Source organism: Phoenix dactylifera, chromosome 12, assembly GCF_051530095.1.
Source record: "Phoenix dactylifera cultivar Ajwa chromosome 12, Ajwa_hap1_PhDact_Kaust_v1.1, whole genome shotgun sequence".
NCBI classification, from domain to species: domain Eukaryota; kingdom Viridiplantae; phylum Streptophyta; class Magnoliopsida; order Arecales; family Arecaceae; genus Phoenix; species Phoenix dactylifera.
Window position 1 is genome coordinate 15,424,562 of NC_143201.1, and position 24,273 is coordinate 15,448,834.

At 35.4% G+C, this 24,273-nt stretch overlaps 1 protein-coding gene across 2 annotated transcripts; it reads left to right on the top strand.

The window, feature by feature from the left end:
- The first annotated feature begins 11,848 nt into the window (after positions 1-11,848).
- On the top strand, positions 11,849-23,421 carry LOC103698659 (la protein 1). 2 transcript variants are annotated; one of them, XM_008780699.6, is made up of 10 exons: positions 11,849-11,994; positions 12,079-12,157; positions 12,249-12,401; positions 13,008-13,150; positions 16,895-17,043; positions 19,725-19,805; positions 19,917-20,274; positions 21,939-22,086; positions 22,838-22,916; positions 22,991-23,421. In XM_008780699.6, the coding sequence occupies exons 1-10, from the start codon at positions 11,947-11,949 to the stop codon at positions 23,007-23,009; spliced, it is 1,257 nt and encodes a 418-aa protein (XP_008778921.4). In that variant the 5' UTR covers positions 11,849-11,946; the 3' UTR covers positions 23,010-23,421. The 2 variants fall into 2 exon arrangements, with proteins under 2 accessions (XP_008778921.4, XP_008778920.4); XM_008780698.6 differs by having other exon boundaries at positions 23,018-23,421.
- The last annotated feature ends 852 nt before the right edge of the window (positions 23,422-24,273 follow it).

Genomic DNA, 24,273 nt, shown 5'->3' on the forward strand with positions numbered 1-24,273 from the left:
ACGGTCAAATGGAGGTTGTGAACAAGTGCCTTGAGCAGTATCTCCGTTGCTTTTGTGGACTGAATCCCAAGGAGTGGAATAAATGGCTTTCCTTAGCAAAGTTTTGGTATAATACAAATACCCACTCCTCTACAGGTTTAACTCCTTATGAAGTGGTCTACGGAGTGCCTCCTCCTCATCTCCTATCCTATGTTAAGGGCGACACAAGAGTCCCAGCAGTAGAGGAGACCTTGAAGAGTAGAGATACTATATTACGCCTCTTGAGAGAGAACCTGACTAAGGCCCAGGATCGCATGAAAATCTTGGCGGATCAAAAGCGCACGGAATGCTCCTTCTCAGTGGGTGACTGGGTTTTCTTAAGACTCCAGCCGTATCGCCAGCAAACAGTTAATAGGAGATCGAATACTAAGTTATCACATATTTATTATGGACCATATAAGATCCTGGAGAAAATAGGCACCGTACCTTATAAGTTGGAGCTTCCATCAACTTCAAAAGTACATCTGGTGTTCCACGTCTCTTGCCCATAATAATGTAGTTGCCCAAACTTATCTTCCTGAGACAGACATGGAGGGAGTTTTTATATCAGAGCCGCTCAAGATTTTGGAGAGGCAAATGGTTAAGCAAGGAATCGTGTGATCACCAAAGTCCTCATCCAATGAAAGGGTACCGGAGTAGAAGATGCCACATGGGAGACTTATTACAAGCTTCTTCAACGGTTTCCCAACTTTTGCAGCGAGGACGACTGCGAGCCTAGTGGGAGGGAATGCAGCGTGACGGCCCTACTTCCTCTCCGCAACTGACGGGCTGCATAACCTCTCCAGCTGGCATGGGGTTGGAAATAAACCACGTGGTTGCGTGGGTTTGAATAAGCGCGCCCTTTCATTTTCCTTATTGTTATTAGGTTGTTATGGTATTTGTAATCCTCTTAATGAGGAAGGTTATCAGGTTGTTAATATATTTGTAATCCTCTTAATGAGGAAGGAGTGAGGGTAGTAATCATCCTCTTAATTAGTGGAGATGAGAATATAAGAGGAACCAAGAGTCCCATGGTGTAGGCATGCTAATTATTATCCTTGAATCAGATTCTTGGAGGGTGGTTCCTCGAAGAAACCCGGAGGTCGGGACCCTCAAAGATCCCATCTTCTCACTTTTCCATTTCTTTTCTTTTTCTCTATTACTGTTCATGTGACCCTCAAGGGTCCCATCTTTCAACTCTTCCATTTCTTTTCTTTTTCCCCGTTACTGTTCACGTGATATCTTGCTGTATCGCCAGCAACCACTACCTCCTCCACATCAAACCAACACACCAACCATCCAAGCCACACTCTCATCTTAACCTATATATAAATATTTATCTTTTAAGTATGAAAACTTTTAATCATTATTTAACCAAAAAAATCTAACATTCCCCTACCTGATTAAAATATTTTCAAAACTTTATAAAATCAGAAAATAGTCAAACCGGGCTTGTTTATGCCACGACTTCAATAAAGGTAGCTTGTGGCTTTGAACCTTTACCTAGTGAAAGTATATTTTCATCTGAAAGGTATAGTGATAGCTAAAATGTTTTGAACCAAATTCTTTAGTTCAGATTTCTATATACTTCACCCATGACAAATGCAAATACTGGGTTCATCATAGGTGGTACTTTTTTTGGCCTCATGAACCAATATCTCAGTTTCATGAGCGCTCTAGGGGTTAAACCCTTATCCCCATAGACCGTGCCCACACAATTATACTCATATAGGTGAGTCCTCCAAGGGTGCTCGCAGCATAGCACGTTGCCATAGACTCGGACTCATTCAGAGTTTTAATCTCTTCTGTATATCTCTACTGTGTTTAGCACTCACATCATAGGGAGAGACCAAATGACATAAAGTCATTTTATAATAGTGCTAACTAATCATTAAACAACTTGTTTTTCCTGTTGAACCTTTCATCTTGGGATCTCCAGTCAGAATAGGTTGGATTGCCATTGTCAATGATTCCTTATAGGTTTCAGTCCCATCCCTTTTGATGTTTCTATGACTTTACTTCTAGCCAGTCCTTTAGTTAAAGGATATGCTAGGTTATCTTTTGATCTAACAAATTCCAAAATCATGATACCATTTTTAATTAGGTATCTAATAGTCTTATGTCTCACACTAATGTGTCTTCTGTTTTCCTTGTTATACTCAGTATTTCTACAAGTATTAATTGCAGCTTCATTATCACATAACAAAAAGATAGCAGGCATAGGCTTTTCTATAATAGGTATTTCAGACATAAGATTCTTAAACCATTCTGCTTCTTGACTTGTAAAATCTAAGGCTACAATCTAAGCCTCCATAGTGGATTTGGTGATCGCAGTTTGTTTGGATGATCTCCAAGCAACAACTGCACCACCCAACATGAATATGTATTCACTAGTTCTTTTCGGTTCACTGAATCAGTGACCAACTAGCATCACTGTATCCTTCAAGTACATCGAAAAATCTTGAATAATGTAAACCATAATATATGGTACCTCTCAAGTATCTAAGTACTCTATTCAGTGCTTTCCAGTGACTAAGATTAGGGCAACTATTAAACCTACCGAGCTTTCCTATAGCATAAGAAATGTCAGGTCTACTTGTATTTGTAACATACATCAGTGTCCCAATAATTTGAGCATATTTCTCTTGGGCCACTGGATCACCTTTATTGCACTTCAAGAACCATGCTCATAAGATGTGCTCACTGGTTTACAGTTGTATTTATCAAATTTCTTCAATATTTTCTCAATATATTGTGATTGATCAAAGATTATACTATCAGGTATTCTGGTAATCCTATTACTAAGAATTACCTCTGCCTGACCTAAATCTTTCATATCAAAATGATTAGAAAAGAAAATTTTGATATCAGTCACCATATTCATATCAGTACCAAAAATTAAGATATCATCAATATATAAACACAAGATAATACATGAATCATTTTCCAACTTAGAATATAAGCACTTATCAGATTCATTTGCTTTAAAGCCATAAGAAGCAATTATTTTATCAAATTTTCTATGTCCTTGCTTAGGAGCTTGTTTTAAACCAAAGAGGGATTTGACTAATCTACAAACTTTTTTTTTTCTGTCCTTAAGCCACATATCCCTCTAGCTGATCCATATAGATCTCTTCCTCTAAATCACTATGGGGGAAGGCAGTCTTGACATCCATCTAATGGATTATCAAATTATGGATTGAAGCTAGTGCAATTAAAGTACGGATAGTGGTTATCCTAGTTATAGGAGAATACGTATCTAAGTAGTCAATACCCTCTTTCTGAGAAAAACTCTTAGTAACTAATCTTGCTTTATATTTTTCAATTGAACCATCAAGTCTTAATTTCTTCTTAAATATCCATTTACAACCTATAGCCTTACTACCAGGTGGTAAGTCAGATAGAAACCATGTTTCATTAGTCATAAGTGAATTCATTTCACTAGTAATAGCTTACTTCTAAAACATAGAATCTAATGAGTTCATAGCATCTTTATATGTTTTAGGATAATCTTCAACCATAAAGGTATAGAAATCAGATCCAAAATCTTTCTTTTTCCTAATTCTTTTCCCTTTACCAAATTCATTAATATCATTAAGTTCATTTTCATTTTCATTAGTAGGAATAATTAGAGAATTAGAGGATGAACTACAAGATGCATCATTAGATCTATCCATTACATGCTTTTCTATTTTATCCTTAAATGGAAAAATGTCTTCAAAGAAAGAAGCATCTTTAGATTCAATTATAGTATTCTTAACTATGCCATTAATATAAGAACTAATGACTAAGAATCTATAAGTAACACTATTAAAGGATAACCAAGAAACACAACATCAAAAGTATTAGGTCCTAATTTTCTTTTCTTAATTAAAGGAATATTAACCTTAGCCAAACAACCCCAAACTTTTAGGAAGTTTATGTTAGGTTTTTTTCCTTTCCAAAGTTCATAAGGAGATTCATTAGAACTTTTAAATGGAACCCTATTAAGCAGAAAACATGCAGTAAACACTGCTTCCCTCCACCAAACCTCAAGTAAACCTGAGTTGGCAAGCAAAGATCTTACCATATCTTGCAGAGTCCTTTTTTTTCTTCAGCCACTCCATTAGACTGAGGTGAATAGGGAGGTGTTACTTCATGTAGAATTCTATTAACTCTACAGAATTCATTCAAGTCATTAGAGGTGTATTCTCGTTCTCTATCTGACATGAGAATCTTTATTCTCTTGTCAAGTTGATTTTTTACTAAAGATTTATAAGTCTTAAATATCTCAAATGCTTCATCTTTAGATTTCATTAAATAAACTTGACAATACTTAGAGTAATCATCTATGAAGGTAATGAAATACCTTCTACCCCCTTTAGTCAAAGTTCCATTTAGATCACATACATCTGAATGTATTAATTCTAATAAAGTTGAATTTTTATTTATAATTTTAAATGGTTTTCTAGGTTGTTTAGATTGAACACAAATTTAGCACCTTTCCTTTTCATTTAATGAAACATTAGGCAATAAATCAGAGCTAATCATTCTTTTAATAGTATTATTATTCACATGTCCTAATCTAGCATGCCAAAGAGATGAAGAATTTACTGAAAGCACAACTTTATTATTGCTATCAAAAGAAAAATCCAAAGATACATTATTTATTACATATAAGCCATCACACTCATAGCCTTTGTCTACAAATGTTTCATTCTTTGTTATAATCATTTTCTTAGATTGAAATAACAAAAAATAACCATTCCTAATTAGAAGAGTCTACTGATCACATTCCTCCTTCCATCTGGCATATGGTACATATTAAATAGTGGAAGCACATTTTCAGACGTAAGCCTTAGAAGTACGTTTTCAGTTCCAAGCACTCATGCCATGGTGGAGTTGTCTATAGTTACTGTTAGGCCGCTCCGGATCTGATAAGTAGTAAAAAGGGTACGATAAATATACATATGAACATTCGCACCTGTATCCACTAACCAATCGGTAGAACAAATTGCCAAATTTAATTCTGGACTTAAAGTTACATACCGATCATCAGTACTAGTAGGACCAGTACTGGATAGCACCATGTTAGTTTGTGGATTTGCAGGTTGAGAAGGTGCATGTTCATAGTTCTGATACTTCTTCCTCTTCATCCGGCATACTCGAGCCATATGACCGAGTTTTCCACAATTGTAGCAAATCGGCTTCCAATCATTCTTATTGATATGGTGTTTTGGCTTCATAGGTTTTTCTTTGTTTCTAGGTCCACCCTTTTCAAATTTGGAGTTCTTAAACTTATGGGTCTTATTCTGGCCTTCTACAAAGTTCACCTTGGTTAGAAGATCAGGGTTCATGAGTTGCTCATTGTCTTTCTCAAGATTTGTTTTTGGATCCTAATGGCAGACAATAGGATTTTCATTATCATATCCTCGATTTTATGTTTCAGGGATAACCCAAAGTCTTTCCAAGAAAGTGGGAGCTTGTCAATGGTACGAGCAACTTGAAGGCTCTCAATTATACCCATTCCCCTTAAGCCTAATTCATGATAAATCATACTTAACTCATGGGCTTGGTCAACTACGGGCTTGGTCAGTTTTTCTTTTGCAGGATCGGCGGAGGAAGCACGCAACGTCCCCCTAATTTTATTGAAGAGAATGATTTACAAAGATGTGCAAAGATTTACAAATTGACAAGAAGGGAAAGTGAGAGGTATATATTTAAGAGGATGAAGTACACCAGAGAGAGCATAAGTGTATATGTATTTTCTTATGACTATCTACATCCTCGAGAGAACAAAGGTTGTCTCAAAGCTTGAACGTTTGGAAAGTTTTACATAAAATCATTTGGACTGAAGATGTTTTTCTTTGAAAAATTCTTGAGTTTCTCTCGAGCCAAAATTGCCAATAAAAAGCCATGATTAATTGATCTCGATCTGAAAGATGTATGTTTCTTTTTTCTCCCAAGAAGTCCATAAATCTATGAAGTTTGAAGGCCATCCTTGAATTTTAAGGCAAAGCTTTAAAGCAAACCAAATACTGCTTGTGAAGGGGCACTTTGCGAAAAGATGGGAAACAATCTTTCCATTTGCACCACATGAAAAACAACCTGAACTTACAACCCACCCTTTTCTTGCAAGAATCTCTTCTACGTGGAGTGTGGTCTTTAATGCCAACCATAAGAAATTTTTTTTCAAAAATTGACACTTTTCAAATAACTTTATAGAAAGGAGAAAGAATACCACCAGAATTATTGAATTTATGGAAGGAATGAACAAAGAAGGCACCATTCTTTGTCTGCTTCCACAATGGTTTATTTGCATCTCTAGAGGGTCCGATATGAGAAAGAAGTTTTTTTTGTTGTTGTTGCAATTGATTAGATTCATTGAGAGTGAGGGGACCTTGAAGCTTTATGTCCTATTTTAGAGAGTACCTATTCCAATCAGATGTAACCATGGCATTTCTTTTAGTTACTTTGACATACAATTGCAAAGAGAGATGCGAATGGAATGAAGTGAAGCCAAGAATCTTCTAAAAAATGGATGCTATTTTCTTTCCTTAGCTTAAAAGATGTGGAGATCTAAAAGGCACCAAGTTCTCTACCGATATCTTTCCAAACAGGTGAAAGAGACTTTAGAGATTTTCTAGTACGCATACCTAATCTCTTTCTGGTGTAGTATGCATGCAACATTAGATTTGACCAATTGGATTTTAGATCATTAAGAAACTTCCAGGTCCATTTAGCCAACAAAGAACGGTTCATGGATGTGAATTTTTTTGATTCCAAAACCACTTTTCTTATCTCTGCAAACACACTCCTAGTTCACCATGCAGTAAAATCCTTTAATAGACTTCTGCCCTTTGTACAAGAAGCTACATCTCATTTAATCAATTTTAGTGATTATCCATCTAGGTAACTTGAAAATTGACACAAGATAGGATGGAATACTTGATACAACAACATTAATCAAGGCGAGTATTTCACTTATGGAGAGATATTTACCTTTCCATGAGGCAAGCCTAGCTCCAATCTTTTTAGTAAGTGAGGTCCAACATTGCTCAAGAACTTTAATGTCACATAAAAGAATACTAATGTAAGACATCGGTAGATTTCCTTCCTTGCAATTCATCATGGTAGACGAATAATTAGCTTCATCACTATCTATACTGATGCCAATAATTGAACTCTTTGTTAAAGTCGATTTTTAGGCATATAACATTCTCAAAAGCTAGAAGAATTGCTTTTATAGCAGCCAAATTTTCTCCTTTCCTAGCACAAAATAAAAGAGTATCATCGGCGAAGTGTGAAGGCTTTTAATGCAAAGAAGCTTTGGTTGAAATAGAAGGATGCTCACTCTTATTGCTGCAACTGAAATATCTTCCTTTTAGCTCGAGATCAATTAAATTTAGTTGGGAAATGAAATCACTAAAGGCAAAATTAACAGCAGTGCTTTGCTTATTACCTCTTATATCAGAATTCAACTTAATAATATTAAAATTACCGCCAATAAGCTGAGGATCAGTAAATGCATCCTTCACATCTGAAAGTTCTTGGAAAAGGAAGGCCATTTGATTTTGTCATCAGGACCGTAAACCAAGGTAATCACTAGAGACCTTTTCAAAATATTGCAAAACAGCTTGATAGAGATAGAGAATCTCCCAATAATCTCATATTGTTTAGAGAAAAGAAGAGGGTTTCAACCAATTAAAATACTCCCTAGAGGATCCTTTTGCATCACGATCTAACTAGTTCAAAATTCTGTGTCCTCTAATTGAATCTAAATAGGCAGAGGAAGGAGAGGCAATCTTCGTTTCTTGAAGAAGAGCAATTTGACAATTAGAGGTGAAGATAATAAGGTCTCGATAGCTCTCCTCTTGGAGAGTTCTCCTGAACCTCTAACCTTCCATGTTAGGATTTTCATAAGTTCGAGATGTATAACAATAAGAAGATGCACAAGGAATGTCAAACCCAAGCACCAATAGAGAATGAAAAACGATACCTTCAGACAGGAACCTTCTCTTGAAGCTTTCTCCTTCGCCATTAGACTGCGGCTTTCTCCTTCTTCGGTGCATCGGCGACATGGGTGGCTGCCACCCACTGTTTAGGGATATTCATACCATGGTTGGTAGAGATATTGCCTTCTAGGCTAAGCATATCTATAGAATCTAACAGGGCTGTGGATTGAATGGTCTCATATATGGTTGATCACTTGGGGGAGCCCTCTGGGTTGGTGAGAGGGAGTCTGAGACTTATTACCATTTCACTTTTTTTGAATGTCTTCATACTATAAGTGTATGAGTCATCCGTTGTAGCAAAAAAAACGAAAGAAGTTGATGGAATTAAATGCAATGGTAATACTAGATTGATAGAATGTTTGTCTCATGGGCATTGCCTCTTTCTTTTTGTTGCCATAAGTTTGGTAGTAGTGCCTATCACAGCCCCAACAGCCTTGACTCTAGCTAGCTTTTCTAATTAAGGTGTTGGTCTACTAACATTTTCTAAAAAGCTGATTATGTTGTGGGTATGCACACTTGCACACATATATATCTTTATATACGTGTGTTGGTATGTGTTCATATGTATTTATTTTATTTTTTTGGTGACTACATAAGAACTGCATGGAATTTAACTAATTTTTTCATGACGATAAAAAAATATTTTGAATACAAAGCCAAATCCGGTCCAATCAAAAAAAAAAGAAGAAAAAGAGTGCTAGACTTAGATTTAGGCCAACACACCCAACCCATGTTTCTCTATTGCATCATAAAAGTCCGATCCAACTTGAATCAATTTATATGTGAGTTACTTGGATCTAAATATTGGAGCAGAAGTAGATGGACTGGACATAGATTAAGAAAATCTCCAGCTGAGATCCACTTACAATGCTAAATTTCTAATATCAAGTTTCATATATTATTTATACTTTTAATAAGTTTGGCTTTAGATTTTTCTTTATCATGCCTTCATAGCATTTTCAACTATTTTTTGTTAATTTTTTATATTTTTTAATTTATATTTTATTTATATTTATTATTAGAATTTTCTTTCTCATATAATTCTATATATGTATAATTTTAATATATTTTATCTTAATCCTTATCTTTAATATAGTTTGATGCTTTATTTTATTACTCTATATTATATTATTGAATGAGGGAAAATTATATCATTTTAAATTTCATATATTAAATTTTGTGATTGGAATGTTTTTAGTTCCTCTCTTCACGGATGCGTATGTAAAAATACAATTAAAAGGTAGCATCCGAATATGTATGTAAAAATACAATTAAAATGTTAGCATCTATTTATTTCTTTGCCTATAGTTCTTATTTATACAGTCTTTTTCTAGACATTCCTAACTAACTGAATCTATTTTTTAAAAATAACTATCTCCCTTTTATCCTCATACCCAACTAATTGGACTCTTTTTAAAATATAAAAGAAAGTATTTCTATCTAATCCACATATATTATCTCTCTTATCCCTTATTTTTTAGATTTTTATATTAATTTATTTTAACCTGCATTGTGCTGTTGTTAGTAAATCAAAAGGAGCTAGTGGGGTCTTTATTTAACAAATAATCCCTATAAATGAAAAAATAAGCAACAAGCTTACTAAAATATTTTTCTGACACATACCATATATAGATATATAAAATGGATTCTGTTTAAATTTAAATACAGGCCTATTTTTTTTTATCTTTTCAACAACTTATCCAGCCAGCCCTTGTGAGAATTTCCTATTTATTTTCAAAGTCTTCTCTTTCTTTAAATGTTAAAGTCAGCCAATTCAGTTTAACTATTTTTTGACAATTAATTCAGTTTAAACTATTGTGCTTTATTTTTAAATCCGTATTTTCTTATACTTGTATGTTTTTCAAACTTATGTACTACATATATCACTTTGTTCATATATACCTTTTTTGAAAAAAAAAAGGAGGGAAAAGCAGGGAGGTCCACCTTGTATTATAAATTTATAATTAACCAAGTCTAAATTTCTAAGGGTGCACCATCTAACCCTCAACATGGAAACTTTAATCAGTTAGTATTAGCTTTCAAGATACATACATACATACATACATATATAATATATATATATATATATATATACACACACACACACACACACACACACACACACATATACATACATACATACATACATACATACATACATATATATATATATATATACATACATACATACATACATATATATACATACATACATACATACATACATATATATATACATACATACATACACATATATATACATACATACATACATACATACATACATATATATATACATACATACATACATACATACATATATATATATACATACATACATACATACATATATATATATATACATGTATGTATGTATATATATATATGTATCTATATATATATATATATATATATATATATATATATATACATGTATGTATGTACATATATATATATATATATCTATACATATATATATGTATATATCTATACATATATATATGTATATATCTATACATATATATATGTATATATCTATACATATATATATGTATATATATATACATATATATATGTATATATATATACATATATATATGTATAGATATATACATATATATATGTATAGATATATACATATATATATGTATAGATATATACATATATATATGTATAGATACATGTGTGTATGTATGTATGTGATAGAGGAAAATTGATCATCCAGCTCACAACTAAAAGGCCGCTCAGTTTCGGCCCAATAAACATCAACGACGGTCGAATGAGTCTTCACTTCGGCCCAGGGTCAGCTCGTCTTTGGAACTCCGCCGAAAGCTTCACCAACTTCAGACATTCGCTGACTCCCCCTACCAAACTTGGGGTACCTCCAGACAATCGCCGATCCCCCCCCCACATCAAGCTTGGGCGCGCCAACTCCGGCGATACACTCCAACTCTCAAGCTCGGGGCGCTCCACCGAGCACGTTTCGGAATTCGAGAAGCCGAGCTGCTGCCAGCACCTGCCAAGCCGACCTTGTTAATCGCATAACGCGACTACTTAACGAGCTCGGTCTCGCCAACGACCACACCCATGTGCGGGTCTACGCCCACCTACGTGGCCGTACTCCATCACACTACCGTGTCATGTCTCCATAACTGGCCAACAGCCGTCAGACGACACCTTAAATACTCCAGCCATACCCTGTCGTGACTGTCAACACCCTACCGTTCTCAAGAACGGGTTGTACCGCACGTCACCGGCCAGCCTGAGCTGCGCGCCATCTGGCTCAAAGCCATGCCCCCTCATAATGAGGGCTGACAGTACTTCTACCATTTGGGCACTCTACCGAGGCTATAAATAACTCGGTCAGGTAATTTCTAAGGAACCTTTTGGCTGGATCAACTTTGTCCCACTCTAACTTGATCGTCGGAGAGCCCTCACTAGAAATACCAGTGAGGTTTTGTGTAGATCCACGGCCGTAGCGCAGGAGGTAGCCTCCGTCTTTCCTTTTCAACCATTGGCGGCTCTCTTGACTTTACCGGCATGGTCGCTCTTGGGCCAAATTTGAACCGCAACAATATGTACGCATGTAGGTAGGTAGGTACTTATCAAAAGAATATAAAAATATCACTTCAGCTAGCTACCACGTGGAAATGTTACTCGGACGCGGTTACAACGCTTGACCACCCAGCATCCGACACAACCTACCGGCCACTGTGCTCGGATCCGCTGTGCAGGTCCACACAGCCCACGGTCTCATCAGCAACTGAGGAGTGAGCGGTGGTCCCCACATACCTTTCGACCGGGAAGAATATATATCTATGGATATGGTGAAATCCGACTAAAACCCTAAAAAAGAATAATCCCAAGAGCCCTAAGCCCTCCCGCGTCGTTCCCCTGCTCTTCCTCTCCAAGCCATCCCGATCTCCGTACACTAATGGCGGCCTCCTTGGATGAGGCGAAGGCGAAGAACATCCTCCGCCAGGTAGCTCCATCTTCCGAGCCCGCTTAATGTTTTGTTCTTTCCCAATTTGGCGAACAAATTCGATTTTTTCTGAATTTTTGGCAGGTGGAGTTCTACTTCAGCGACAGCAATCTCCCACGGGACAATTTTCTAAAGAAAACCGTGCAGCAGAGCGAGGATGGATGTATCCTCCCACCAAACTCGTATTTTTCGAATTTTTATGGATTTTTTTGGTTTTTTTTTCTTTGGGTTGTTTGTCTTGACTGGACTCGCAGTGGTGAGCCTGGCCCTCATATGTTCCTTCTCTCGGATGAGAAGCCATCTTGGTTTGAAGGCCGCTGTGAAGCCCGAGGATGTGCCGGAGGAGACGGTACTGGCAGTGGCTGAAGTTCTGAGGAGATCTTCTTCTCTCCGAGTCTCGGAAGATGGTGAGTTTCTAGTGTAACTGTTTATGAATGCTGCTAATTCGTATTGGTGGTAGGAGTTTTTGGTGAGGTTGTAGGGTAAAAGAAAGGATTTCACTTGTTTCAGCTTGTGGCTTTCAAAGCAACTGCCTTGTGAATTTCTTCTTGAAGTAGCTTTCCTTGCCCTATTTTTGGGCTTAATGTCATACCCTAAGTACAATTCAAGAAGTAATAAAGCTTGTTAAGAAAAGTGCGCTTTTAGAGCCTTTTTTTTGTTAAAGCAAAATTTTTATAGCAATAAATTTTGCTCAAAAACAAATACATTTCTTTCCTTTGTTGTGTGTCGAGCAATGTTTATATGTGGTTATTTGAAATGCTAACTTACCTTAATTAAGGCCCTTAATATGCGCCTTTTCTTGTTATCAGTTGCTTATCAGGCCTATGTTGCTTAGGGTGTCTTGCTCACACACAAACACATTTCTTTTCTTGAGTTGAGATTGGGTGTGGTTATTTAGAAAGCTAAAGTTCTTCAGCTAAGGTCTGATATCTGAACCTTCTGTTATCCTTAATCTAGGTTTTGCTTGCATCTTAAGAGATGCTCTTCTTGAGTGTTCATTGAACATTGTGCAGGGAAGAGAATTGGCAGAAGTACTGTACTGTTGAAGCCAGAGGAGGTTATAGAGCTAGTGGATTCAAGGACTATTGCTGCATCCCCTTTGCCTTATGATGTTAAGCTTGAAGATGTAGAGTCTTTCTTTGCGCAACATGGGAAGGTAGCTTTCCCACCATTGTTAAATATTGAATGCTCGATAGCCCCATGGTTGATCAATTTAGAGCTTTATATCATTTTAAATGTGATATGGATTCTCATCTTATTTTATTTTTGGTACTATAGCCTGTGAAATTGTGTATTGATATTATTGCACATTGAGGTTGTTTGGTGAATCATTTCATGTTCCACTAAGCTTCATGCCTCTTTCTTAAGTGTAAGATATAGCTTGCAGACAGCTGGCTACCAAGAAGCAGCAATGGATGACTTGTGACTCTCAGCATATAAATTGGAATGTAATTTGTACAGATATAATTTTGCCTTGCTTTGGAATCTCTTGCCTTATTAATTCTTTTAGTGTTCAATGATTTTTTTTTCTCCTTATCTTTGTGTATCCTTGAGGGCTAGAATTGCTTTTCATTATGCACTGATATTGGCAACCTTACTTGTGAAAAGAAGTATAGAGGAGTTGGTATAATCCATGTGATGAGATTAGATAGGAATCCAGCAAGATAGTGAAATTGTTTCCATTGTTAATTGGAATATGTATAGTTATTCTCTTTGGAATGGTAGGGAAAGTCCTAGAACTTTATTTCTTCACAAAATAAGCACGGGTTGAGGTATGTCCATTAAGTTGTATGTTCAAAATGATGCTCAATCCTCATTGGAAATATTTTAAAAAGTTTGGACTTCATCCATCGTGTTCAGCTAGCTTGAAGTTGACTATTTTGGTACACTTATGTGCATCTTGAATAGATAGAATTTGGAAAAAAAAATTTGAAGGAAAAATAAAGTTGATATCGTGGCTAATTTTCAACATATTTTTGATGTTTATCTCTTGTATATAGTTCCTCCTTTTTGGAACATCAAGTCTTTAGGTCTGCCTTCCAAGGGCTTATTTACAAATGAGTTGTTGTTGGTTATGTTCCACTGGCTTTTTTCTTCCCAGGTTAAAATCACCTGGACAGCTTTCCCTTTGAAATCCATGAGAAGGAAGGAATATAGGTAAACTAATTCTACCAGATCAAAGTTATCTAAGACTCAAGGAGCATAATGGCACCAAGGTTTCTTGGAGCCTAGGCGCAAGGCAAACGTTTAACAAAGTGAGGTGAAAAAAACACACATATATACAAATAATGATTAATTCATGATCTTAAGCATTTAACTATCAATTTACCAACACGGGTAAAAGTTTAGACAGCATTAAATTCAGATTTATGGACAAATAAACAGACAACATGACAAATATCAAATAACCAACCCAGCAGCAGACCAGGTTTCTTGTCTCATGTATGGGTTAAATTAGGTAGGTTGAAAGCAGGTCAAGTTGCGTCCAGAATACCAGCTTTAAAAATGGTATAATATTAGTAACTTTAGCCATGATACTGCTAACTGAACTCTCATTAAGTAAGAGAAGAACACTGGACCTCTTGTCACATCATCATGCAAGCTCCAAAGAACTGATTTAAGAAAATCATTTGACTCCAATAATTACTCCATTGCCTATCTTAAATCATGTATCTTAGACCTTTAGTTAATCAATCATATTCTCCTCAATCAAGGATTGCTGAACCGGTACTAGTAGGCGTATTGGCTGGCCATCGGACCGGTTCGGTACTAGTTCAGGCAGGTACAAACCGGTATCACTGGTTCGGCCTGGTTCATACATCCAAAAGCTTAAAAAATTTTGGAATCAGTACGGACCGCTTCGGGCCGGTACCGTCCGATACCTTTTTTAACTTCGAACCGGACCGATCAGAGACTGGACCGGTTCGGTACGGGCTGAACCGGCCGGTATGGGCTGGTTCAGCATTCCTTGTCCTCAATCATCAATTACTCGAAAAACCAACATAATGGCTGAAAAGTCCACTTCCTTGAGCTACTAAAAGGGCAAGGTCAACTCCATGATTTTCTTGTCAAGAGTTGTTTATTGAAGACTACTTCATTCGCAATTTTTCTTGTTTTGAAACAGCTTATATGACATTTTAGACATGTATTTACGGAAAGAACAAGATAATACATGGGTGGACAGCTAAAGTTTTGTCCAGAATTCATTAAAACGAGAATGGCTCTCATATCTTTAAATCTTATCAAAGAAATTTCTGTGACATTGTATACTTGAGTTAATAGGGTGGTAATGGGCAACGATTCAAGTTGGATACTTGTCAACCTCCAAATTCGACCCATTTATTAGACAAATCAAATATCTAAAACGGAACCATAACTCTTTAACAAACAGGTAACCTGAGCCGACCCACATAACCTATTTAATAAACAGGTTGGATCAAGTTAAACGGGTCTTAAACTGTTTACATGTGTTAAACATACCATAAATAGGTCAGTTCATAAGTATGTTGGCATGATCCAAGTATTAACTAGGTCAAAACAGGTTAGACAGGTCAGGACTCTCAATTTGAATCTGATCAATTCAATAAATGGGTTAACTTGGGTTGACCCATTTATGACTTCAACCTGTTTATTCCAAGCTAATGTAATGAATAAACCTGCTTATCTATTGTCAATCATGGGTCAGTTTGGTGAGTTAGGTCATAAACTGCCACTCCTATATGTAATTATACCTTGCACCATGTTTCATTGATTAAAAATTAATCATTCTAACCATAGACTTAAGAAATTTGGAGTCCTTATGTTTCGCAAAATGAGCATATATAGTAAGTTAAGTTTCCTTTGTGGAGCTTACTAATATTTTGTGATATATAAAAAAAAATAATGTATGACCTTTAGGGGCCCTTAGATGTGCTTTGCATCAAGGTATTTTTACAGGTGAAGGGAGCTTATTTGAGAAGCTGCAAACTAATATTTATTTTCTAGATAGAAGACAGCAGACGAAAATCACTAAGTGCAAACTTATGGTCACTGTTTATCCTTAGAAGTTGAGTCGAACTACTAGCGTCGAAGAGACCTGGTCATGTGAGATGCATTATTAGTTTGATCTAGCTACATAAGTCACTCTTAATTTTACTATTATCATTGAACCAGAACAGTTACTGTCTTGAATCTTGATCGTAAATTACTATTTGCTGCCGGTTGTATCACACTTTGAGATCAAGTTACATACTATCAGTTTCAGTTATTTGATATTATCTTGGTTACTTGTTCGAGCTTCGTATTATATGTTGGTAATTTTCTGATAATGGATAGACTTGATATAATATAAGGCAGATGCTGTTTATTTATTTATTTATTTATTTATTTTTTTTTTTTTTTGGGGGGGGGGGGGGTGGTGTGGGGTGGGGTGCGGGGGATTACGTTTTGGTTAAAAGCTATTGTTCATAAAAGAAATTATCATATTTCAGTATCCAAGGTTGATGTTTTCTGGGACCTCAATTAGTTCATAACTTTTGTGATCTAAAGTTGTACCAAAGCTTCCTTGTCCATTGATGTATTTTATCTGGTCCATCGAATTGCACCAGGAAATACTTGTTACCTGCGATGCTTAAAATTATTAACCTGTAGACTCTCTTTTGTATGTCCTCTGCTCATTGACAGTCTTTTTAGCAACATAGAAATAACACACACACACACACACACACAAAACCCATCAATATGATGCATAGCTTTCCTATCTCTCCTCAATCTAGCTGCATTTATGGTGCCAGTTGAAAGAGGAGCACTAGAAGTTTAATTGTTTTTAGTGCTTTAAATTGATAATTTCAATGCTGAAGGTGCAAATGGCCTTATCTTGTGTTGATTTTCTTTCCTTTTGTTTTTTGATTATATGATGCAGGTGAACAGTGTGAGGCTACCTTGTCATGTTGCAGACAAGAGGCACTTTTGTGGCACTGCCTTAATTGAATTTTCAGAAGAAGTTGATGCGGAAAAGGTTCTGAAGGAGAGCATGGTTTATGCGGGAGCAGAGCTAGAATTAAAACCAAAGTAAGCTTTAATTATGTGAAGTATTTAGAAGCTGTTACCTTAGCTTTTAAGTGTCCTAATATGGCATATGCTTGCTTAGATGTAACAATTTACATGTTGTTATGTCCGTGTATCTTTTTCTGTTATTGAAGTCCTTAAAATGCTGGTGATGCCACATGTCCGTAAGTAATGGAAAAGCTCGCATGGCCCAACGCTTTGTCTTTTGACTTCCTTTGCAGTAATTGCCGTCACATAGTGTTTTCGGGTTGTCCGCACTGGTTTATGCACACATGGATGCACAAAAAGTTCCGTATGTACAAAATATAGATATAGCTTAGAAACAAAGGCCTTATAGTCAGTACTTTTCAGAATAAATATTTTTGGAACTCGGGGACTTTCTTGACTTTCTTGATGTGGAATGAAGAGGATCATCTATCAAGGCCACATCAAGTAGGACTCTTTATGGTCATCATACAATGCTTTGTCATGCATAGAAATACATTATTGATTTTACCAGTGCAACTCTCAGGATGTATGTAGATGTGGAATTTGTTCCTAATGTGGAAATCTGTGGTGATTATGAATATATATTGTATGAACGTTCATGACATGTATTTCAATGTTTTTGACTTTGACCACTGTTTATCATAGTGATAAGGTTAATAATTATTCTCTCTCCCTTACAAAGGCCAAAGTTTCAGCTGCATATATTAAGTTACTGTTAATGGACAGATCTATTTCGATAGTTACAAGCTCATGTGGAGGCAAGTGCTAATCAGATTCCCATGGACTTGTGACTTGACTGAGGAAAACCTGTTTGGAGAGCAAATGATTATTTCTTACAATTGTCGATAATACTCTCCAAGTTATAGATTAATGTTAGAAAATTAATTTATCAAGGTAAGATTTAACAGAAAAATGTAAATCAATTTCTGAAAATTTGGAATAGAATCTATGATTCCATTTTGGTATATACTTTGTGTATTTGAGTTTATGGATCAAAATCCTTCAGAACATGCAATGCTAGTGACTATTCAATACTGGGTTAAATACATAGGCCTTAAGTTGCAACCTGTGAATTCTCGATAAAAGGATATACATGGCCATTAAGTTGCAAAGGCTGTGTGTTGTGTTGGTGAGAATCCAATGGAATATGTATTGTTCTATATGATTCTTCTAAGATACACATCAATGTCTAAACTGTACCCCTAACAGCTATTCACGTAAATGAATCAGTTTGCATACTCATAGGGGATGAATTTTCTTCTCGATTACCATGTCATCGTTAGACCACATTTTGATAAATATTAATTTAGTTACAAACTCTCTTGATAAGAGTTCTTGTTTTTTGTTTACAGTTAAATTTTTAATTATATTATAATAAGCCTATTTTAAGAGTTTTGTTATTTTGGCAAATTATGAAACCTGTAAAGGTTCCTTTTCCATTACAAACCAAAGATTAACATTTGTTGCCATTTCTGTGATATTTATTCCTTTGCACTCTACAACTAGCCTTCCAAGACCTTGGTGCATGTCTTCTTTTCATATACAATATAATTCTTCGTATTTATCTCTTCAAAATTGTAAGTCTTACTTTCTTTTGATGTTTCAGGACATTGACTTTTTCTATTTATTTGCTACAGCTAACTTTATTTCACTGAAAATGAACTTGGTTCAGTATTACAGTCTGTTATTCTTCATGTCATTATAATTAAGAAAACCTAATAAAATATAGCCTATGCTTATTATTAGAATGATGTAGTCCCCCCGCTTTTGTACTCATGATCTTTAAAAAATAAAGCATCCTTTCCATCATATTACTCTGTTCCTGCTTTAGACAACTGATCCTCATATTAGGGACCAGATTAGCACTCATGTCTAAGCCAAGATTGATGAACCTGGCCCAAGTTACACAAAACCAGGTTGTACCTTGTTGATACATAAATCTTATGCAACAAAAACAATTCCATTTTACAAACTTTTGCAAAGATGGCATCTGCAACAAAAGATGTTATGAGACTCCCGTACGCAGAATGGCTTGCATATATACGTTCAAGGGTCCGAAATGAGGAGTGAAAGACCAGTTCATGTGGATGTGAGTTATGAAATGGATTAGAAAAGTTTGCAATCACATCGGAAGCAGCCCTAAAAGGAACGATAAGCAATGATATTGGTAAAACTGGCTGCAGTTAGTTTGAACATAGTTTGATGATGACTACAGACTTGGTATACCTTTACAAAAGAGAGAACTATTTGGATCAACTTAGGACCAAGAAAATCTCAAGTGAACAACTTATAGTATGATCCTTGTTTTGTTTCTTAACACTTCAAACATGAAATAACTACCATCTTTATAATTTCTTATCCATTTGACGAGATCCTCATGTTAATAAAGACAGAAAGGAGAAAGAAACACCTCCAATTGGTTATGAAGCACAAAAATTTGTTTACAACAATCCATATATCAGCAGTTAAAAAAATGATAATGTTTCATTATCTTTTACATGTAATTCTATGTTAGTGTATCAGTAAGCTTCTGTGCAGAGATTCAATAAATTTGTGTTCCTTGGGCTTTTACATAAGTTGCTTTATTGATGAAATACCCATGTCCGGAACATTTTCTATCAATTTAGGGATGTGAGGTGTGATTCAAATGTGTGTTACTTTGTATTTACTTTTTATATTTACTTTCTGTAATGCAGAAAGGAATTTGATGCTGAAAGAGAGAAAAAGAGGGCAGAATTCGAAAAGAATTGCTCTAACAAAAATACTTCAAATGGAAAGTAAACATCTGCAGTTCTCTTTCTTAGCATTTTGCTCCTTTTACCTACTTATTTTTTGTTTATAATTTTCAATGTAAATGATATGTTTTTATGGGGAATATCTGGTGAAAGCTATCCGAAAGGCCTAATAGTTGCATTTAAGTTGAAGAGGGTCCAAGTTGATGAATCTACAGAACAAAAAGATGCTGGCAAGGTGACCAATACCACTGAAGGTTGCAAGTCAGAAGTTTCAAATTCTACAGGAAGCCTCAATGAAGAGGGTGAACAGAAGATATTAGAAAATGTTAATAACAAGGAGGAGAAATCTTCAGATGATGCATCTAAAAATCACGTGCAAGAAAATGAAGCAGTGGCTACTGGTGATGCTGCCGAAGAGAGTAAAGATGATGGTGCAACTGGTTCATCAGGCAAGACTGTAGTTACACGGGAAGATCTGAAACAAGTCTTCCAGAAATTTGGAATTGTTAAGGTATATTGTAGATTCAGTCTCTTTCATTTCCTGCTATTTCAAAATTTTTGTTGTGTCCTAGTGCACTTTGAATTTTTCCTGATCTGGCATCTACTATATCCTTCAGTTTTCCATGCAGCTAGTAATCTTTTCTATTTTAACCTATGCTTGTAAAATTGCATGTGGATATGCAGATGGTTCTTATAAGTCTAATTAATTGCTAAGATAACCAGACTACATATGAAGTATAAGTTACAGGAATGAAAATTTGATAGCAAAGTTACAATTGAAAGATATCATTATAGTGTTTTTTTACCTAGTTGAGTAGCAGATTTGCCAAAATCATGTTTACTACAACCTAAACTGATTCAGCCATTGACCTGGTTTGCCAGCTATGCCATCCAAATATAGAGACAAGATTATGCTATTCTCTCTTTTTTCTTTTTGCATGTCTCTCTCTTTCTTTCATCATTATATTTATTAATGGTAAATGCATAAAGATTTGGTACTGTTAGGTAATGGCTAAAATAGCTGCTTTTTAATTAATTATATAAGAAAATGTATAAAAATACTCCCCCTTTTTTAATGAGATACTTTTTTGTGCACTTTTTGGGGATCAATTTTTGAGGGAGATGGATTAGGGAACTACCGAATTAAAGGGATTATTAACTCTCTTTATGATACAAGGAGGATAATATCAATGAACTTTCTCCAAATAATTGAAAAATTATGATTCGTAAGGCCTTAGACCAACTCTTGTGTTTGTCGAACCCTGTGCCACGAGTGCACTAATTTCTTTTGTGCAAAATACAAGGACTAATAAAGACATTCCAATTATTTGGGCACATAGCATTATGATTCCATATTTATCAATTTACAGACATTAAACAATTAAATTTCATTGGAAACAAATATTTTTGACTTGGAGCCATTTCTAAGAATTCCTTTAGAAATAGTCATGCACCATACATGTCAAAATATCATTTCAATTAAATAATAAAAAATCAAATAGAAGATAAAAACTCAATCCTCATCAATCAGTTTTGTGCATAGCAAGTGTCAAATAGTGAAGATGAATAAATAATTTCTGGGTAGATTATCAGAATTCAAACTAGCTGAGGACTCTTTCCTACTCTTATGCATGAGAGTGTTTTAGGCATAGGGGCTAGGGTCTGGTTTGGTCAATATTTGATAAAATTCCAAGTGAGATGTGTGGATCGTGTTCTGTCAGTTGAAGTAAGAGAGAACTTTAGAGTCCCAAAGGGAATTAATGAATCTAAGAAAAGGAAGGTGCAAAGACTCTCATGAGCACCTATTATATCTGATCGCATTGGTTTCATCTGGAGGCATAGGAAATATACCAGTTAGGGAGAGAGAATTGGAAATAGAATGCGGTTGGGAACAGGATACTGGGAGCTTGGAGTCTTTCTTTAATTGGTGTACCCCAAGTGACTAAACTTACATGAACCATAACACAAGCTGAGATCCCAGTGTATGTCCCTTGCTCCAAGAATAGGAGTATTTGGAGGATGAAGTTTGTTTTGGTATTCTTGTAATTAAATTGTAATACTTGGGAAATATTTCTGCTTTTATGTATTTCTTAGGATTTTGTGGTCTCCTGTATGCATTGTTTTCATTTCTTGCTGTCTTCCTGTAAATTTTATCTGATTCTTCTGTTTATGAAGTTTATTGATTATAGAATGGGAGAAGAATCAGGATACATTCGTTTTGAGGATCCTGATGCAGCTACAAAAGCTCGTGCAGCAGCAGTGCTTGCTGAAGAAGGTGGCTTGATCGTGAAAAATTATATTGCTACCTTAGAAGCCCTGACTGGTATGTTGCTTGCTATGCCCTCTGTCTCAAAGTCTTTGCACACAAGTCTTCTCCTCCGCTAACATAAAAACATTTCCTTTTCCTTTAGTATTCAAGAACTATAAAATCATAACTAGACCAAACCTTTCTCATTAATTCTGACTGTGCCATTATTTTGCTTGGCTGTACATTTTCTTTGATATTGATGCCAATGTACCTTCCAGAGTGATGGGGTTTGTGTCACTAGATATGCTGGCTCCCAGCTATAAGCTATTCAGGCATCAATCTTGGTGCATGCTTACTCATATGGTTAAGAAATTGCGACTCCATTATAAAATGGCAATGCAAAAATGGGGTTTACTGCTACAGCATAAATACATTTTTGTGGATTTTGATTCTGTCTTTCTTGCTAATGCCTGATATATGAATGGTTCATATTGATATACTAGTCATAAAATTCTGTTGAAAAAGCATATGATCCTTTGCAATTAAGTAAATTCAAATATTAAAAAGCTTATATTTTTTTTTTTGAAAAATCTTGAATATGTTCCTATGATGGAATTGAACTTGGATTCATATTGATATACTAGATATAAAATTCATGTTGTTAAAAATGGATACATACAATGAGGGAATAATACATATGGACTTTTATGATTAGAAAAATTCATACATCTATTTGTTTTTTTTTTTTGGAAAATCCAAACTGAAGAAAGCAGATTATTCCAGACCTTGCGTTTAAAACCAATCTCTTTGGATGCTTCGGTTTCAGGTGATGCTGAAAAGGAGTACTGGAACTTGCTCCGTGGTAATCAGGAGAGAGTCAGGGAAAATAAAGGCAGCAAAGGAAGGTAAAATGCACCTCGTCTATCTTCTGTTCTATAGTCTGAGAGATTCCTTACAGTGAGATACTAGACCTTAACAGAAGCTTTAATCTGATGTAATGTCACAGGGGCAGAGGGGTTAGAAGCAGTAGAGGTGGGAGGCATATTGGTGGCAAGCGTACTCGCGAAACAGATTCAGGTGTCAGGCAATCTAATAAAGCTCAGAAAGTTGATGCTGCTGCATGAGTTTCCAAAACTGCTCCTAGGGGGATAGCTCCTTGCAGATGACTGATTTTGCTTGTAGTCTTCTGCAATATAAAGCAATTGATCTCCCATGGGTTTTGTGGGTAAATGTCATCAAATTTAAATAAGACATTAGTGTGTGCTTGATAAGACCCTAAGTTATATTTTTATTTTGCTGTGAGCTAAAAGATTGTCCTTCGAATGGCAGTGATTTTGGCTTCCCACGTTCTTGGGAATGATTTGGATTCTTCCTTACCAAATCAATGTCAGTATATAATTTTCTAAGACATTTAAGGCCATTGATAACATTGGTGAAACTAGTAAATATATCTGATATTGACACAAGACTCTATTCTAAATAGTTCATAATTGTAAACAAGCATATTAGTTTTAGATTCTTTAATCTAGTTAGTGTCTTTGCGAGTTACTTTCAACCTATCTTAGATTATTTTAGCAGAAGAGTAAGTAGATATTTTATTAAATTCATTAGCATCTAGAGAATAGTATAAAACATTCATTATTTTAGCATTCAGCTGAGCTATCTCTTTATCAAATTTATCTCATTTTTCTTTGGGTTTGGGAAGAAGTGGACATCAATAATCTTTGTAGGTGTGAGAGGACTATTTACTATAGCATTCCATATGTCATAGTTAAGTGATTTAATAAAAATGTGCATGCGAGCTTTCTAAAAAGTGTAGTATGTGCCAATAAATGGAGAGAGTCTATTTGTGGATTGTTCCTCGGCAAGAGAGGTATTAACAGGGGTTGTCATAGATTTTTAACTCTTGACGATTAGGTCAATAAGTGGCTCAAGTATTAGGCCTGCCATAGATCTTTAACTCTGGACGATTAGGTCAATAAGTGGCTCAAGTATTAGGCTTTAGTATCATTTGTTGCCCAATGATGCCCTCTGAGGGAGGGGGGTAAATTGGGTTTTTCAAAATTTTTTGATAAATAATGCAATAGAATTAAATGTTTAACAAATGAATAATGATTTCAACAAGTAAGCAGTAAGTAAATATGCAAGATGTTTTTCAAGTTCACATCCAAACCCAATTGATTTTTCTTGGTCAATCAACCAAAACCTTTTGATTGTTTTTCGGATTTCAATCAACCCAGCTAATTTTTTCAGGCCAATCAA

Excerpts from the sequence above, each read along its gene's own strand:
- LOC103698659 (XM_008780698.6), top strand. The coding sequence starts at position 11,947 with ATGGCGGCCTCCTTGGATGAGGCGAAGGCGAAGAACATCCTCCGCCAG. Across the intron at positions 11,995-12,078 it reads CGAAGAACATCCTCCGCCAG|GTGGAGTTCTACTTCAGCGA; the intron begins GTAGCTCCATCT and ends AATTTTTGGCAG. Across the intron at positions 20,275-21,938 it reads AGAAATTTGGAATTGTTAAG|TTTATTGATTATAGAATGGG; the intron begins GTATATTGTAGA and ends CTGTTTATGAAG.